The 19,550-nt window shown below is 30.5% G+C and overlaps 1 protein-coding gene across 1 annotated transcript in view; it reads right to left on the reverse strand.

Annotated features, from left to right (window-relative positions):
* The window catches only part of LOC107454377 (uncharacterized), a 73,776-nt gene extending 63,197 nt beyond the window's left edge, over window positions 1–10,579 (reverse strand). The window contains exon 1 of the mRNA XM_043043719.3: window positions 9,646–10,579. Within this exon, the coding sequence (XP_042899653.2) occupies window positions 9,646–9,706 (61 nt within the window). The 5' untranslated portion in view covers window positions 9,707–10,579. The remainder of the gene's footprint in view (window positions 1–9,645) is intronic.
* Between the last annotated feature and the right edge of the window lie 8,971 nt (window positions 10,580–19,550).

Genomic DNA, 19,550 nt, shown 5'->3' on the forward strand with positions numbered 1-19,550 from the left:
TAAAAAGCTCTTTCAGACCCACACTAGGACAGTCACGATTCAGGTCTTAAGCCTGTCTCTGACCATTCGAGTTGCGCCATTGCTCGTGGGGAATTTTGCCATAGAGTTTGAAAATCGATGCCCTGAATGATGTGGGAGAGCTGGTTCGGTTGTTTCCAAATGTGGTTGGGGGGGGCAGAAAATCGCACTGGAGCCAGCTCATTTCCAAGAATAACCATATGTCCAGGTACCCAATGTAGGTATACCTTGTTATGAGTAGAAAGGTCACAGAGGATAAAGAAGCACTCCAACATTAGTGAGAGGTGAATTTACACCTTGATAGTGATAGGAGAGCAGCCTGACTGTCAGAACAGATGTGGATAAGTAAATTTAGATAGCCTATGAATAAGCCCACAAGATGATAGCATAGACCTCAGCCTGAAAAATAGTGACATAACTACTTAGAGGAAAGTGGAGTTCAGTACCATCATTGAAGCACTTAATTCCTGCCCCTGATTTACCTGTAAGACCAAGCCCTGATCCATCCGTGTACCATACCAGACATTTGCCTTTAAGTTTAAGCCACCAAGGAAATTTAAGCCATTCATCTCTAGTAGGAAAATGGATCTTGAAGGGCTTATGAAAGCATATCTTAGTGACATATAATCACTAGGCATAATAAAAGAGGGAATATCCGAAACCTGAGAAACAAGGTGACCCCATGACAAGTGCTTGAAATATTCTTTCCATAAGCCAGGGTACATAAGACATTTAATACCTGCCTGAACTATAGCTTCAATGCATAGATTCAACGGGAGGAGCCCAAGAGCAGCCGTGGGAGAGGTCCTGAGCCCAGTGACAGAATCAAAACGACCTGGCGACATTATCGCAGAACATTACTGAGTTCTTGTAGAAAAAATTTCCTTTTGAAAACAAAAAAAATCTTATTTTCCTTTGCAGCAGAAATTTACACGCAATATTTGGATCATTCATTTCAGGGTTCGCCAAGTGGGCCCACTTTGAAAAAACCCGCCCGGGTTTTATTGGGTGGGCCCACCTTGAAAAAACCCACTTGGTGGGTTTTTTCACAAATTGTTTTTTTAAAATTTGGTTGAAAAATAATCATCTCCTAATACTGTCATTGGACACATCTTGGAAGTTAACAAATATTTTAGAAATATGCATCAAGCACATGGATGGGCAAATGAAAAAAACTCCTTGATGCCCCATTTACCAAATGATACTAGGTGAAGTTCATATTTTGACCGCGTAAAAACTTTTGCCAATAATTATCATAAATATCAAGAGATTGCTCTTGAACATCAAAATGAATCTAATAATTATATGTCAAAAATACTAAATAATGTTGGGCTTTACCAATAAACTATCAATTTGGAAAAACAGATATCAATTGTTTCTGAAGCTTTAAAAAAGCTTCAATTAGAAAACCTTTCAATTTCAGGAGCTGTTATGAATTAACTAACTATCGTGTGATGAATTGGAACCCCATAAACATTTTGTATAAAGATTCCATCAGGCGGTTCAGCCACCTCATTTATTAGCATATTCATCCTGGATCCCGAAGAAAGGGGACAATTTTTAAATGATGAACAAGAGCAATTAGCAGAAAACTGTCTTTCTAAGCATCATCCAGAATTTCTGCCAGGTGTTATGGCATTCAAAATTACGAATCCTGAATACTTTCCAAAATCAATGATGCTTAACACCGTTATTCTACAGCTTTCATCAAAAAATAGTGAAAAATTACGGCAAAAAAAAAAACTATGAAAAAAATTCCGAGTTTCCGCAAAATTTCTTTACACTCAGCACCAGCATTCTCTGTCTCTATCGTAAGACACTTTTCAACTTTCAGTTTGGTGTAGAGTAAACTACGAAATAGATTAGGAATAGATAAAGCTACAAAACTCGTAAAAGTGTATCACCATCTAAGAGAGAAATGGATCTTTTAAGTTAACTCTTAACATTTGCTGACAATTTTTAACTATTTGGAGAAAGTTTATCACAATTAAAAAACAGTTAAAAATTAAAATATTACTTTGATTTTTTAAATAATATTTTCAAGATTTTATTTGAATATAATTTATTTTGTTTATTTTAATCATGTTTAAAAATGTTGAAAACAAATGAAAAAACATTTTCTATTAAGTGATACATTAAACAACAATTAACAAATTCAAAGTTTTTTTTTCTGGTTTTAAAAAAATAAGCTAAACATTTTTATCTATGCTTTTTTGTAATTTTTTAATTAATTTGTTTTTTTAAAAATTATAAAGTTAAAATTTATCTAAAAATGCAGTCTTTTTTCAAAGGTTAAATATTTGAAAAATGGGACAAGTAACTGATACTCTTTATAACTATACGTAATTTTAATTTCACTTTCTATTAATCGTATTATAAAAACATGGAAGACCATTAAATATGTATTCCAGTTTAATTTTATTAAAGGTAAAAGTTAGATAAAATTTTAGTTTTCACTGATTATAAATTTGTAATAAGTAATATATATATATATATATATATATATATATAAACATAAACAACAAATGAAAACAAAAAGATAAATAAACTTGTTCCTTTTATATTACTGTTGCATTTATATTTTATAGTGCTTCAGTTAAAAATTGTGAAAAGTTATGTATTTAAGAATAAAGATTCAAACATGTATTAGTGATAGTGCATTCTTTAAACTTATTTTAATTATAATATATATATTTTATATAAACTTTTTTGGATTTATTTCTATTTTTAAGTTTATACATCACTATTTAATACATTAAAATATTTTCACAGTAAGTAGTTTATGAACTCTAAATGAAAAAACCCAATTTCCCCCGGGTTTTTTCAAATAAAACCCAATTTTCCCCGGGTTTTTTCAATAAAACCCGGACGGGTTGGGTTTTTTCAAAAATCCCCGGGTTTTTTCAAACCCTGATTCATTTAGATAATCACTTTTTGATGTGCTCAATTTACACCCATAGTATCATAAATCGATGTAATGTTTCGATTGTATTTTCGGCAGTTATTGATATTGATTTTCACGTCGTTTTTAAAGATCCCGATATATTTCAAACAATATGGGAAATTCGAATGGAGCTTTTAAGTATTTACTTTTAAGGCAATAACTCTATCAAATTTTTGGCAGTATTTGCGATTGATTTCTCCATACTTTTTAAATCCGATATTTTCTATACAATATTATTTATTCATCATCATAGTTGGCCAGACAGCCCAATGTGAGCAAATGCCTTCCTCTGAAGATTTCTCCATAATGACTTCCGATTTATCTTTGATCTCCAATTCTTTTCATTAATTACAAGAAAATCAGACTCTACCGAGTCAGCCTATCTCAACCGCGGCCTTCCCTGATCTCCTGTCCCAGTGGGTTTAAAAAGCAGCATCTTTTTTACTGTACTGCCATCACTCATTCGAATCACGTGGGCCATCCAATTCATTCTATTTATTTTGATGTATTTAATAATATCGGGTTGTTTATAAATCTTGTACAGTTCAAAAATATTATTTATTACAACAATCTAATCTTGAAACGAAACACCCATTTGACTAGTTCGATTCACGTGATTTCGTTGGTGATATTTTTTTCGGGAATTACTACTACGGATTTCATAATTTTTAATTACTTTCTTTATTATGATGATTATTTACAAAATGCGAAGGAAATAAATTGTGCACCCCCCCCCTCCCCCAAAAAATGCAAGAATATTAGAACCCATAATATTAGATTAAAAAAATTATTACATGCTCAATTAATAAAAATTATATAGTTATTCTGTAAACATAGCACTTTTGTCATTTTAAGTTAGTCAAATATGTTTGTTATTATTAAAAATATCTTGCAGAAAGATAAGTTTTGTCGCAGATAGCTGGAAAAATTCTGCCATGATGGTCCTGAGACAGCTTGACAAGGCTAAGCAGACCATTCTTTGTGGTCTGTTAAGACTAGACCTGACAGAGCTCATTCTAGTCCACCATACAGTAGCGCTATATTTGACAATAGAACTAAAAGTCATTGAGTAGTTCGGATAGACTGAAGACAAGATTCTTCAACTAGCGTTTGAGGGATAAAAAAAAAGTTTTTATAACCACTTATATAATAAAAAACTGTATTTGTTAAGAATCACTAGAAATTGTCAATAAACAACTAATCTAATTGAAAACAAAAATTAATTATACTTGAAAGATATTAAGGTGGAATTGTTGCATATGCAGTTACCAGCATGTTCTAAGTTAATTGGTAGTTGCAGAAAAGAAGTTGTGGAAGTGCTTGGCTATCCAACAAGCTCATGTGTTTCAAATAGTTCTTGAATTGAGAGATTAGCGAGAGATTTTCATATTAAGTTGGCAAATGGCAAGTCTATAAAAAGCTGTAGAAAGAGAGCTATGGGCAAAAGATTAAAGCTTGATTAAGCCAAGTCTAGGACAGGCTCATGAGCTTCAAGTAATTCTTGGGTTTAGAGAGGTTCAGATTGGTGAATATTTTTTTTTAATAATTAACCTAGCATGTGTATAAAAAAGGCATAAAGAAAGCAGCAGGCAGGATTAGACAGATTCTAACATAGGCCCATGAGCTCATAAGCTGCACAAAGAGACCTGTGGGTTAGAGATGAGGTTGGGTTAGATATACCCTGCCTGACACAGACTCATCTCGGCATTGTTAAGATTTGAGCAGAATTTTTATATCTACCTAGCATGTGGAGACAAGAGTGTATTAGAAAGCTACAGAAAGAGAGCTATGGGTGAGAGATGAGACTAATTTAGACCAAGTGAAATATAGATCCATGTGATTCTTGAATTTAGACATTATTTAGATTTGTGAAAATTTATTTTCAACTTGACAAGTGGTAAGTGAATAAATAGGAAGATGCAGAAAGAGGGTTATGGGTTTGAGATGAGGCTAGTTTAATCAAGTATGACACTGACTCATGAAAAATCAAGTAGTTCTTAGATTTAGAGGGTTAAGGTTAGTGGTCAGCAGAACTGCGGTGAGTTAGGTAAATATTGGGGTAAAAGGAGACAGTCATGATCTCGCGAAAAGCATGTAGACTCTTTTAACTCCAGTGCTTGTTGGACAGATAGAGTTCAAACTTAGAATTCTGCCGAATTTCATAGGATGACGCACAAATTAAAAAGGCAAACAAAGAAAGTCATCTATGAACTTTCACTAATAATAAAATTATTCTCAGAAAAATTAAGATCAATCAGATGAGGATAGTCAGACTGCAGATACTACAATTAAATCTCTATTATTCTTTTTCATTTACGACTTTGAGAAATTTTTGGATAACACTGTAAATGGTGTAAAGGAAGAGCGAAACAAAGTTACCAAGTATATTCCTCACCATTGAAATAACATGCACATATCTTTTTACTTTCGATTATGAACATATGTACATTTGTACCAGACATATTTCTCATTCAAATGTTAGGCGATTTCGCATTAAATCTCATTGTGTTTGCTGAGAAACTCACGTAAGATTTGTACTTATGAGATGTGAAGAATAAGTTACATTTGAAACTTGTTTCTTTCATAAAACTTATATACTTAATTTAAATTAAATTTAAACTAAATACTTAATTCTTGAAATGCTATAAAATTATCAAATATCATTAGGTGTTTAAAGCTTGTAGCATAGCTACCACTACAACCATTAAATTCCGATCACTAGTATATAAGACATATTAACTGGATTTTATCAGGAGGTACCTTTACAGGGTTCCCACTCTTTCAACAAAGCAAAAATTAAGCACTTTTAAGAACTTTTTTTTGAAAAAATTAAGTACTTTTTTGAAAAATTAAGGACTTTAAAAATAATATGTTTGTTTATCATCGATTATCCCACCAGTGATAGTGCAAATTACTTAGAGTCTTAAAAAATTCAATAAATAAAAAAAATCATAAAACACAATTTCATTATAATGTAAGCACTAATATAATTATATTAATTAACAGGGCTCGCCAAAGAACTACCAGGCAGTTTTTGCAAACACGGGTCGGGTTTTTTTCAAACATAAAAGTTAACGTCATTCAGATTGTAAAAGTTAACGTATGAAACCAAACTGTGTTCCATTTTCAATGATTTCATCGAAATTGAAACAGTTGAACTGAAATTTTCTTCCTGTCAACCATAGTGATGCTAAAAAATTAAGTACTTTTAAGGGCCCTTATTTTCCAAAATAAAAATTAAAAAGTTTTTAAAAACTTTTAAGGACCGTGGGAACCCTGCTTTAGATGATGGCTGACATTGTCAGTAGCTTATCCCCACATTGGTGACAAGGACGTGATCTGATCCCGCCTTCACTTGATTTGAACATACCTAGTTCGACGAATGGTTTACAGTGAATAGTTGACTTGCTATTTGTGACTGTAACATTGTCCTCCTCACGCTGTTGAGATTTGTACCAATCAGATTTTAAAAATTAGTTGCATTTGAATCGTGTTTCCACCATTAGCTAACGTTAAAGGTAATAGCCCAAAACTACTACAAACTACTGTTTTGTTTTTTTTAAATCACAATGCTCACTACATACCTTTTTTTTTTTTTAAAGTAGCACATTACACTACAAACTATGAAAAAAAGTTTAGATTACACAGTAATTTCAGTACTAATGCTATAAGTAAGCTTGACTATACTAATATGTTTATTTTGGAAAGATTTCTACATTGTGATCTGCGACAGAATAATCGCCAAGTCTTGGCAACTTCCAGGCAGCGGTCCATGAGAAACTAAAACAAATCACAAAAGGGGTCTAACTCGAAGAGTGTAACTTGTAGCCACCCCTGGGCAAACCTCTACAAGTTTTTTTTTAATATTACAAGTTTAAAATTTCTTTGGCATCTTGGTGTTGTAGTTGACGCAGCAGATCACGTATGAAAATATTCCCCTTAATTTTCCATATTTAAAAGAAAAATATTCTTAAATTTATTCAGTTACAAATAGGTTTAATTACATTATAACAAATCAAACAATCCCTACATTCAATTTCAATGATTAAAAAAAATTTCTCTTAACGTTAGAATACCGGTTTAAAAAAAGGGAAGATTTCCGTATCTTGATCTGTGGCAGAATAATCGCCAGGTCTTGGCAACTTCCAGGAAAAAACCAATGAGAAACAAAAAAAAATATCACAGAAAAAGACCAACTCGAAGGGTATAACTCGTAGCCATGCCCGGGAAAACCTCTACATGTTTCTTTTGCCAAAATTTTTTCCCTTTAAAATGAATTTGGAGCCTTGGCAATTGTAGTTGGGGTGGCAGATCACAATGCGAAAATATCCCCAAATTCAAAAAAATTACTTCAGCAGAGAGTTATATAACAATTTTATTTTAATACTTGCTATTTACGTGTACTCAAATAATTGCTTGTCTAACATAGTTAATCAAGCTTGTAAATGTAGCGAAATACACATGAACTTTGGTAAAACTAGACATAGGCTAGTATGAGCCTGCCCTACCCTAAGAATTTAACGCCCGAAATATTTGTTTTGATAATATTGTAAATACTAATATTATATTTGGATCAATGAAAACATTCCAATCTATTCTATGCATTTTATTACCTATATAATTGTTATCATTACCTTGAACATGTTTCACTATTAACAAATTACACATGCTTTTATTACAAAGGCAACCATATTATCTAATAAACAATCTAAACAAAAATCAAAATTTTGACTTAAATGTTAAATATATTCATATTATATGAATATCAACAAAAAGATTGTAGCATAGTTCAAAGTTGTAGAGATCTAAAATTTTCAACAAAATGTATGTACTTAAATAACATACTTTTATCAAAAGATATAAAAATTTTCAGAATAATTCGAGCAGAAATTGTATGCGATTTCGCCAAATTAATAAACTTTTTATATTATAATAATTATTACAAACGCATAAGAAAAATAAGTGTATATATTTCAGGTTGTGGGATTTTAAATAAAATCTGAAAAGCTTCCGCAGCAAGAATAAAAAGAAATAATTATGTTCTTTTATTCAAAAAGTAGCAAAATTTACTAAACAATAAATGAGGTAAAGCAACATTTTTATGCAAGTGATTACTTTAAGATTGATGGGTAAAATATAAAGAGCATTTGGATCATAAGATAAATAAAGCCGATTATTTGCAGGCATTACATAATGTAGCTACATCAATAGCAAACAAAATGACTTCCCAAATTACAACCAAATATCAAAACAATATTAATTCAATATATAATTCAGCTTCATAAATTCTAAAATGCATAGCTACAACATTACAAGAAAAAAAGAGAATTAAAAAGAATCTGAAATTGATTCTAGACAGATTCAATTAAAATTAAAGCTATTATTTTCACAATTTTGCTGTAATTCAGTCATATGAATGTGTTAAGATTTTTAAATAACCTGAACTCAAAAAAATTCCAAAACTTTTTTAAGGAGACATTATTTTGTACTGAGCAACTGTCAAACAATTTTTGTCAATTTATTAAACCTTTTAGCAATTATTATATAAACATAAGAAAAATAAAAGCTTCAAATTAAAGTTTCTGGTATTTAAAACGTTACAAACTACCCACAACAAAAATTAAAAAATAAGTATGTAAACCCTCAAAGATACTGAACATACTTTAATTATTAATTAAACATAATAACTGCATAATCAAACTACAGAAATCAAAATTTTAATGCAATCAAGTACCTAAAGATTTTTGGCTAAAATGTAAAGAATATTCAGATTATAAAAATATCATCTAAGAGATGGCAGAGCTCAAAATGTTGCAGAGATTTTAATAACACTGCAAACAAAATGCACAACCAAATTATGTACTACAAATATTAAAAATGATATAAAATTAGTATGTAATTTGACTTCATATCTTCTAATGTGCTTTAATATATTCCTAGTGCATCAAAACATTGCAACAAAATATAAAAATTACTTGTTTACAATATATAAAAATTTTGTTATAAAGGGTATATACACATTTTAGCGAGATTAATAAATCTTTTATATTTTATTAATTATTGCCTAATAAGAAAAAAATCATATAATATTAAATATTAGGCATTTCAAATAAAATCTAAACTTTTCCCAAATTAATAAAATTTTTAAAAAAATATATGTTATTCTTTTAACAAATTATATATCCTTTTATTCTAAAGACAACAATACTTAATAAACAATGTATGACGTAAATCTAACTTTTTTATGCAATTGATTATCGAAAGGTTTACGTGCAAAATATAAGGAAATTTCAGATTATGGAAGAATATCAACAAACTGCAGAGGTCAAAATGTTGTTGAGATCTATATTAAGCAGCAAACAAATGCATACCCAAACTATGCATACTAATATCAAAATAGATATTAATTCAAAACGTAATTTGACTTTGATGCTTTTAAAATTCATTGCTTCAATGTTAAGAATAAAAATTAATTATAAACATTTTTTTATAAAAAGAACGTTATTATTTTTATTTAAACTAATAACTAACGAATTAAAATATTTATGTATTTATGCCACGAATTTCTATCAAATATAAATCCAAATAAATTAGCCTTAAACAAATATGGAAGGACAGACATGTTTACAAATCTATATGACATATTTGCGTAAGTCGGAAACAAACAAATGAAGAAATCTCACCTGCAGTTATGCAGACTATAATGATACAGCTGATCCCCCTCATCAGCCTATTGGTCTGCATGGCGGCAGACGTCTGGCACAAGTCTGGCAAAGCTTTCACAGTCTTTCTCAAGTAGAGAGACGTTTGAGGGACCGTCTCCTCATTATAATTTCTCTACCAAACAGCTGATCGAACATCATCGTTCAACTTAATATTTGAAATCTTAGATTTTTTTTATTTCACTAGCTGAATTTCTTCATTAGTTTAATTTATAAGTTCTTAAATAGTTTAATGGCAATGATGCAAGATAAAAATAAATAAATAAATATTTAAAAATGCCGACGAAAAGAATTCTTGCACAATTATATCACAAGATTTATTCTAGCTGTTTCGATAATTCACAAAATCGTTTGAAATTTATATTTTGCCAACAATTTTTTTTTTAAAAATATGCAAAAAAGATAACAGCATTCGATATCATAAAGGTCAATTTTTTTCAAACACTGCTGAATTTTAGATTTTTATCTGAAAATAAAAGAAAAAGTCGCAGAAGTCTGAAACGTTATCTCAAATGAATTTTAAAAAAACAAAAAAAAAGGAAATGTATAAATAAGCCAGACAAGCTAATCGTTATCAAAGGGTTAAAAAAATAACTTTTCTCTTCCGCTTTTGAACGGAGCGTGCGTTTTAAATCAAGGGTGAATATAATACAAATTAATATTTGCAAATAAGGCCATTCAATAACGTTCGTCTTTCTTCACTTTCATTTTCATGTTTTAGGAAGTAAATTCATTGCCAGAGCAGCAGTAGAGTTTCGTACCAACATACACATCACGATCGCTCTGTTCCGTAAAGAGAATGAACAGTGAATTGAAAATCTGCGCGAAACCGTTCGCAGTGGCGGACCTGCAGACAGTCTGGCCTGTGGAAGATACCACATTAACTAACAGGGGTGAAGAATTCGTCAGACGAATGGGATTGAAACAAAAAAAAAATAAGAAGCGAAGAAATGAGAAAAGGGAGTTCGATGCTTTTCAACCTCAATTTTAAATATTCTTTTCTATTTTTTTGTTCGTTATTGTCTGGCTTTTAGAGGTGATTAGAACAAGGGAAAGCGCCAGCTAAAATCATCGATTTTGTTTAAATTATCGTTTCGTCCGAAAAGCGAAAGACAATCCGGCTTAGCATGTTATTTTAGGTTAATTATTTTAAGTGAATTTTTTAAAAACACTATTGGATTAAAGTTCAAAAGTCAATGTTTGTTCCTAATACGATATTAGTGCGTAAAATTTAGATCTATAATCGAACAAATAATAGATGGGTGAACTTTAAGAAAATAATATTAAAAACTGTAAATTCTAAAATAATTTTTTTTTTTTAACTTTTTTAATCCTGGTTTACAGTTTTTATAAATCTATTGTTGCATTTAATTTGGGGCAAACAATAAATACTAAAACTTATCATTTTAAAGTTATTTTACTGAATTTAATTAGAAATTTCTATAAAAAAAGTTTTTGAAAAATTCACATTTTGCTAATCTACAAAAAGCTTTTAAATGATTCATAACATGAAAGAATTATGTTATATTATAATAATCTATGTTATAATAAGTATATATGTATTATAATAATTATATATGCTATAATAATTATATATGATAAATAAAAGTAAGCTAAGCGTTATTTAAATTCTCTTTTTAACTTTTGATTTTAATAAACTATTTTTAAAATAAATATCATTGCTTACTCCAAAATCATTGAACATTGAGAAATTCAAGAGCCCGGGCCTCACAGGTCTTATTATAAATGCAGCATTTTCTGACCGATTCAATTTAAATGTAGTAAATAATATCTTGTTTTAATCATTACTTCAATTTTAAAAACTTATATTAATGGAATTTTAAATTTACTTTAAAGATATGAATTCTATTAAAATAATTTGACTAATGCTTTTTTCTCTCGTATTCTCAAACACTGACTAAAAACAATAACAACAAAAAAAAGGTTTGCCACCACTTTTTATTTTTCAAAGAGCTTAAAAATTATTGAAAATGTAACTTCACATTGTCTCGCAGAGCCGGTGAAAGGGGCACAGGGAGCTAAAATATGCTTGATTTTCTTCTTAATGATGCATGCGTATTTAGAGATAAATAAAACTTATATTTACCCCATACATAAGATTTCTTCCTCTGATAAAAAATGTCTTGCCTCCATAAAACAGATAATAAAGAAAAAAACAATTACACCTTTCATACTTGTGGTCAACAATGGTCTTTCACACATGTGGTCAACACACACCTGCCATGGTCTTAATACTGAAGGGAATCCAGTTTATCGTATTTCTGTTTACTGTACTCATCTATAACTCCTCCGCCCCCCCCCCACTGTTGAACTCATGAAACTTAAAATCGCACCTTTTTTTTTTCTTTGGATAACCTTTGAATGTTCAAAAATTTTCATTGGTCCTTACATAAAAAAGGATTGATTATAATAATTAATAAAATTGCTTAGTCACATTTTATGACTTTTAACAATTTTATAATTATATTTTGTACACTTCTGTGGTCATGAAGTGGTGCTGGTTTCATTCATTCATTTCTGGACCACTATGGCTCAGTGGTTAAGACACTGAACTGTCTTCTTGAAGAACTAAGGTTCGATCCTCCGTGGCAACTGTCAGCCTACCGGCATCGATAGGTACCAGCTCATTTGGGAAGTAAAGGCGGCCTGTGCGCTGTGTTGACCACATTTGCCGCACCGTGCCCTTGGTAGCGAAACTGTTGAATCTTAATCTACAAGCAGTGACGGATTACCCGTTAGTCCAGACTAGGCCATGGCCTGGGGCTCCCAATGATTAGGGGCCCCCTTAAAATTTATTTTTTGAAAATAAATTAAAAAAATTAAGAAAAACAATAATTTTTAAAAAAAGTCAATTTCAAATATATATTATTAAAATAAGATAATTTTTTTACGTAATTTCAATCATATTTATTTATTACTTAATTTATTATATTAAATTTAATTTATTATTATTTATTTTTATTATTATTTATTTTTATTTTAAATATGCTTTCTTAAATGAAAAGATATATAAATACTTTTATCTTTGAGTAAATAAAAAATATATGAGGAAAAAAATTTAATCTAGGGGCCCCAAAAATTTGAATGGCCTGGGGCCCCGCGTATGCTTAATCCGGCACTGCCTACGAGCCCCCCCCCCCCCGGCCCACAACGGGTAGTTGTGGGAATGCTTTGCTTTACTTATATTTCTATAACCATGCCGTTACATGATGAAAATACAATTCAATCTAGTCAATTTTGATGAAAATATTGAGTAAAATTTTAAATTATTTGTATGGAAATAAATTGAACTTATACCTTTACATTTTAAACATAATAACTAATTAAACTTTTTTTTTAAATATTGCGCAAATGTGAAATACGTGATGTCGTTTATAAAAGTACGTAATCAGGTCGATCAGCCTTCAATAGTATCTGTTTTTTAATACAGTTGATACTGAGTAAATCATATTTCATAGTCTAATGATAGTTATATTTTAAAAATTATCAATGAGAAATCCAGTAGTTCTTTGAACTATTAAACAAATCTATAAGCACTTGAAAAACTTCGAAGAAGTTTTAAGATATATACAAAAGTTCCTTTAAAGTTTTGAATACATTTTGTGTTTCGTTTAAGAAGTTTAAAAAAAAAAAAAAATCTGAAAGTCTTAACAGTCAATTATTGGGGGGAGGGAAATAGAGATAGAGCCCGCGTTGGCAACTTAAAATAAGAAAATGATCATTTACGTTTACGTGAGTTGAGAAATTGTTTCGGTTTGATAGTAAACAATTTAGGGTTCGACAATTAACCAATTTTTCACATTCCTCAATAAGTATTGATTTCTAACACATTCTTTCAGAGGAAAAATACCTAGGAAACAGTTGCAAATTGTATTGTCAAATTGTATAGAGATCCAACTAAAATTGAAACCCTCCAGCTATTCTGAAAGAACTAAGAATTTACAATAATGGTTTTAATTACCTTTGACAATGATATCCAGATAAATTCTGTTGCAGCTTTCAGGGGACTATTCAAACTCATATTGTGATCCAACAAAAAGCTACAATAAAAATTTGAGTGCTGTAGCTATTCGAAATGGGGCTGGAATTTTTTACTGTTACAATTTATTCATTTATTTATTCATTTTCTGTTTGTTTATGTTCTAGCAACGCATATATTTTTGAGGATTAGAATCACTTTATGGCTTCATTGCAAAAATATTTCATATAAAGAAAAAAAATCATATTTTTAGAAATATATTCGCACTAATTTTTTCAAACAATTGTTATTTTCTCAATTTTATATAATTTTTTTACTCGATAACTAAAATTCTGTATTTAAAAATATATTTAGTTTACCTCAGCATAAAAACTGAGGGCAAACACCAAAATGTCTTACATCGTTCAGAAAGAGATCGGAATTTTAATAATGACAAATTTCATTAGCAATAAATATCGCAATATATTCTTCTTGTGGTGATTAGGGGATGATTTGAAATTATATTGTCATTTATCAAAGAACAACAAATTAAATTAAAATGGAGTACTGTCATCTATTAAAGACCCGCAATTAAAATTAGTATTCTAGCTATTCAGATCGGTCAGATTTTTCAAGGGTGATAAATTCCGTTTAAATTATTGAAATAAATTCAGGGTAAAGGAACGATTTAAATAGTACATTGTAATTTCATTTTTTACCAAAGAGCTTCAAATTAAAAGAATGTCCTAGCTATTTGGAAACAGTTGGGAATTTTTCATTAATGATGATTACCTTTGGCTATAATATCAAGCTGTATTCTGTTTGTGGCAATCGAGAAACGATATATAGTTATATTGTCATGTAGAAAAGAGCAACAAATAACATTAGAGTGCTGTTCGGAAATAAGTTGGAATTCAATGGTAATATAAAGTCTGTTTAAATAATTGAGATTAATTCTGCTTGTAGTGCTCAAACAACGATTTAATATTGTCACCAGCAGAAAACACCAAACATAATTTAAGTAGAATACTATTCAAAAAGGGGTCGGAATTTTCAATCGTACTAAATTCCCTTTGTTTGCGACTAATTCTGCCTTTAGAGGGTAGGGGAATGATTTAAATATACCGTTAATTGTCGAAGAGCATCATTTAAAATGAGTGAGTGCCCTTTGAAAAAAGATTGGAATTTTCAACTATTAGGATTTCTTCTGGCTGTAATATCGAGATAAATTCTGTCTGTATCACTTAGGGAACGATTTCTGTCATTCAGCAAAGAGAAGCAATTAAAATTAGAGTAGATTGCTGTACGGAAAGAGGTCAGAATTTTTAAAGCTGATAAAATATCTTTTCCTATAAACATCGTAAAAAATTCTGCCTTTAGAGGTGAGGACACGATTTAAATATAGAGTTAATTGTCAAAGAGCTTCAATTACAGTGAATGCCCTAGTTATTTGGAAAGGCGCGGAGTTTTCAATGATGATGATGATTCCTTTTGTCTATAATATTAAGATAAACTCTTTTTCTAGCACTCAGGAAACAATTTGAGCTTATATTGTAGAAATTCTACTTATAGTGCTCAAAAACGATTTATTATTGTCACCAGCAGAGAACAGGAAATAAAATTTAAGTAAAATACTGTTCCGAAAGGGGTCGGAATTTTCAGTGGTAATGAATTCCCTTTGGTTGCGATAAAAATAACGATAAATTCTGCCTTTAGTGGTAAGGGGAATGATTTAAATATATAGTTAATTGTCAAAGTGCTTCAATTACAAGGAGTGCCCTAGCTATTTGGAAAAGGCACGGAGTTTTCAATGTTGATTCCTTTTGTCTATAATATCAAGACAAATTCTTTTTATAGCACTCAGGAAACGATTTGAACTTGTATTGTTCTGAAGCAAATAAAATTAGATTTAGAGTGCTCTCTTTGGTTGCTATAAATATCGTCATAAATTCTGCTTGTAACGACCAGGGTTCAATTTAAACTATCCAGAGAGTAGTCAGAATTTTCACTGATGGTTAATTCTCATCGGCAATAATATCGTGATAAATTCTTCTTGTAGCGGTCAGGAAATTATTGAAACTTATGTTAGGAATCATTGAACAATCAGCAAAGAGCTTTATTTAGTGCTAAGCTAATTAGCTTATTAGCTAAGTGATCTAACTCTTCGTTAAAAAGGACGGAATTTTCAATGATGATAAAGTCCCACATGGAATAACATCACGATAAATTCTGTTTGTATAGCGATAAGGGATACGCATCCAGATCAAAGATCAATTAAATTTTCAAAATGTAGTTCTTAAAAAGCGTAGTAATTGGCCGCTCTGTAGACTTTCAAACATTGTTGTCTAGCATTCTTGGTTGAGCGATATGCTCGTACATACTTGTACGTACTTGTTGAGCGATATGCTCGTACAGCATGCTTATTTATCCTCAGTTATTGAAAGCAATGAGTTATTGAAGGCACAAGAGTTGCAGTAAAGAAGAATGTTTTTCTTTAACATAAAAATATGCTGGACGTACTAAGCAGATATGATATGATCCTATTCGTTTTCTTTCAAAAAATGAATTCAGATCAGAAAGCTGATCTATCTTAGGATAGAGCGTTCGCCATCCAATGAGGTGAACCGGGTTCGAATTGCAGCAATAGCTGGACGATGCGAATTCTTCATCCGGCTCGCACAGACCACAGTGATGTAAAATATCCATAGTTATTTTATATCACACGGATCATGGGTTAGAGTCCCCTTGCAGTCGAGATAACCGCTGGAAGTTTTCGTGGTTTTCCTCTCCATGTAACGCAAATGCGAGTTAGTTCCATCAAGAAGTCCTCCACGAAAGCAAATTTCTCCCAATACTTGATTCCGGAGTTCCGTTGTCTTCAGGATTGGGTTCAAAATTACAAGGCTGCGGTGTTGAACATTAGAAGCCGTAAACCCAAAAAATTGGGTCGGCTGTTCAACGACAAATATAAAATAAAATAAAAATATGTCATGCTAACTTTTCCCACTTTCAATTGACTTACAATAAGTATTGGAAATTTAAATTTCCCACGGTATATACACAATATATAAACAATATAAAGGCATTGCCACAGTGAAATGCCCTTATATTATTTGACAATAATTAAATAAAAATAAATCACATAACTTACTAACGCAGACTTGGCTGTATCGGGTAAACCAAACGCGTTTTAAAGTTTAGATTAAGAGAACATGATAGATATGGCCGGCATCAAGAATTCGATGAACCATCTATTACTGCCAATTGTAGGGCTTAAATTTAGAGCTCACCCTAGGGTTTAAGTTTAGTTTCGATAACTTCAAAGCTTTTCTCCCCCGGTCACATCAGCTCATCTCGATCAGTAAATATGTGACATTTTTTTAAAAATAAAATCACAGCATTTATAAAAAGAAAAAAATTTAAGAATAATACTCTTTCATCAAGATTAAATAAATAAGCCATAATAAAATTATCAGTCACAAAACTGAAAAGAATCAAACTTAAAATGACAAAAATGAAAGAATGCAAAAATTTCTCTATATTAAAAAAATATTGTAAAAGCCGCCGTCGCCACCGCTGCTATTTCAAATGTAACGTTTAACGTTAAGTGTTCAACTTAACGTTACATTTTGTTTCACTGCGTAAAAACTACAAGACTTAGGCGCTTTAAATTATGAGGGTATGTAGTAAAATGTACAGGGAGTGCAATGGAATAAAAAAAAATAACATCTGATAATTAGTTCTGGAATCTAGCCAGGATAGCCTCGATGGTAAGGCGTTGAGCCCATGTCGAAGAGGTCGTTAGTCCGATCCTCGCCTGCCGTGTAGTAAATGGTGACTGGTACGCGTAAATCTGTCAGATCACAAAATCCTCCATATTCCTATAACAAATCAATACCTCTAAGGGGATACTGATTTGGAGACTGATCCTTCTCTGGTTCAGGTCAAAATTACGATCTGTGGATGAATGAATGGATTTGCTCTATAAGCGGGCAGTGACGTGTGTTCTGCTGAAGTCGTATTCTTGGCCATAGATGGCATCACTGAAAAACAAGAAACGCACCCTCTGCCTTAAATTCGCCTGGTTTCACCAAGAAAGCTTATTGCCAATGGCATTAGAAACAACAATTGTAGAATCTAATTATATTATTTTACAAAATAATAACTATAAATATGCAAGGATCAGATACTTAAATAATATTGATGAATTATTCAACAAAACCAATACAAATTTGAGACAGAATTTTTTGTTTTTAATAGCCAGAGTAAAATATTAGAAATAAAGTTATCCTCTTCAAGATTAACAGTGGTCGCCTTTTTCATATAAATATGGATTCCATGACTGTGCGGCACCATAGTAATCTTTGCTTCTTTTCTCTTTAAATTTTTTTTTTATCATAGAGATGTGTTCCAATTTGTTGCACTATTTTAAATACAAGAAATTTTATATTCTATAAGCATGTTTTAGTTTATTGCGTAATTACATTATATTTTTATTGCTAAATTTAATTTACATGTTATGAATTTGGAAACAGTAAGCTTTATCTTTGGCATGCAACTTTAATGCATGTAATTTGGTCCAAAATACGACTGAAAAAAATACGATCCAAAATAGAAGGGATCAAAAATACGATAGATAAAAATTTTGTTTTTCTTATCATTTTCTTTTAAATAGCTAACAAAAAAAAGTTATTTAAATTTAGCTTAAAAACTTTTAATAAAAGTTTTAATTTGCTAAAAACATTTTTATAAAAATTTTCTAATTTCTTTCTCGTTCTTCCATCCCTAAAATATAAATTTCAGTTAGTAAATAAATAAAAACTTGCTGTATCAAATAGATGATATGACTTTTGGAGAACCTGGTATCAATATCCACCCAAAAGAAATTACGTATCCTAATTGCTCATGAAATGCGATCTACATTAACTTTTCTTTATAATTTAGTTTTAAACTGAGAACTTTTATTATTTGTGTAACATATCTGCAATGAGTACGGGGTGAAAAAAATGGATCACATGGAAAAACTTTTGACTTAATGATCGAATCTCATGTTCTAATGGTTCAAGGGGGTGATCTTAAATATACCAATCAATTGGTGCAGCCGGCAGTACTTTAAGTTACGAAATCAGGCCCAAAAACGTTCTTTTTATAAATAAAGATACCTTTTTTTCGGCGGATTCAGATTTCTGAATCCTGAAATGTAGGGGGTAGCCGCAAACTGGGAAATATAGTTCGAATAGTTTTATCAGAAGAGAGATTCAAAGTGTGGATCCCTTAATGTTAATTTTTGTGTATTTCCCCATGTCTCGAGAACTTCATAAGCAAATTGAAAATTTTTTGCACACAATTATAAAACTCATTTATTTAAAGATAATACCATCCAAAAAATAACTTTTAGTAAATATTTATTACTATTATTCTTTTATTACTTCTTTTACTATTTTATTTTATAATAGTCGAGAAATTCTTGAACAGTAAGATGTACAATTTTTTACAACATTTAAAAGAATATAATTTTATATGGCAAAATACAAAATTTTAGAAATCGCATATTAATCTTAGAAATCGCATATTAAAAAAATTCAATTTTTTATGTAAATTACATTCATTAAAATAATGTAAAAATACCTTACGATTCAAATGTTTTTCGACTTTTATTATATAAAATACTAAAAAAATAAATATTTACTAAAAGTTATTTTTTGTATGGAACTATCCTTGGATAAATGAATTTTAAAATTGTGTGCAAAGATTTTTCAATTCGCACAAAAGTTTTCGATATATACGAATATCGAGATATATTTCGAAATACACAAAAAATAATTGAGATCATATTTCCCAGATTGCGTGTACCCCTTATATTTTGAAAGTTAGAAATCCAAATCCG

Source organism: Parasteatoda tepidariorum, chromosome 10 (assembly GCF_982258835.1).
Source record: "Parasteatoda tepidariorum strain Cologne lab strain chromosome 10, Ptep-v5.0, whole genome shotgun sequence".
In the NCBI taxonomy this organism is placed as follows: domain Eukaryota; kingdom Metazoa; phylum Arthropoda; class Arachnida; order Araneae; family Theridiidae; genus Parasteatoda; species Parasteatoda tepidariorum.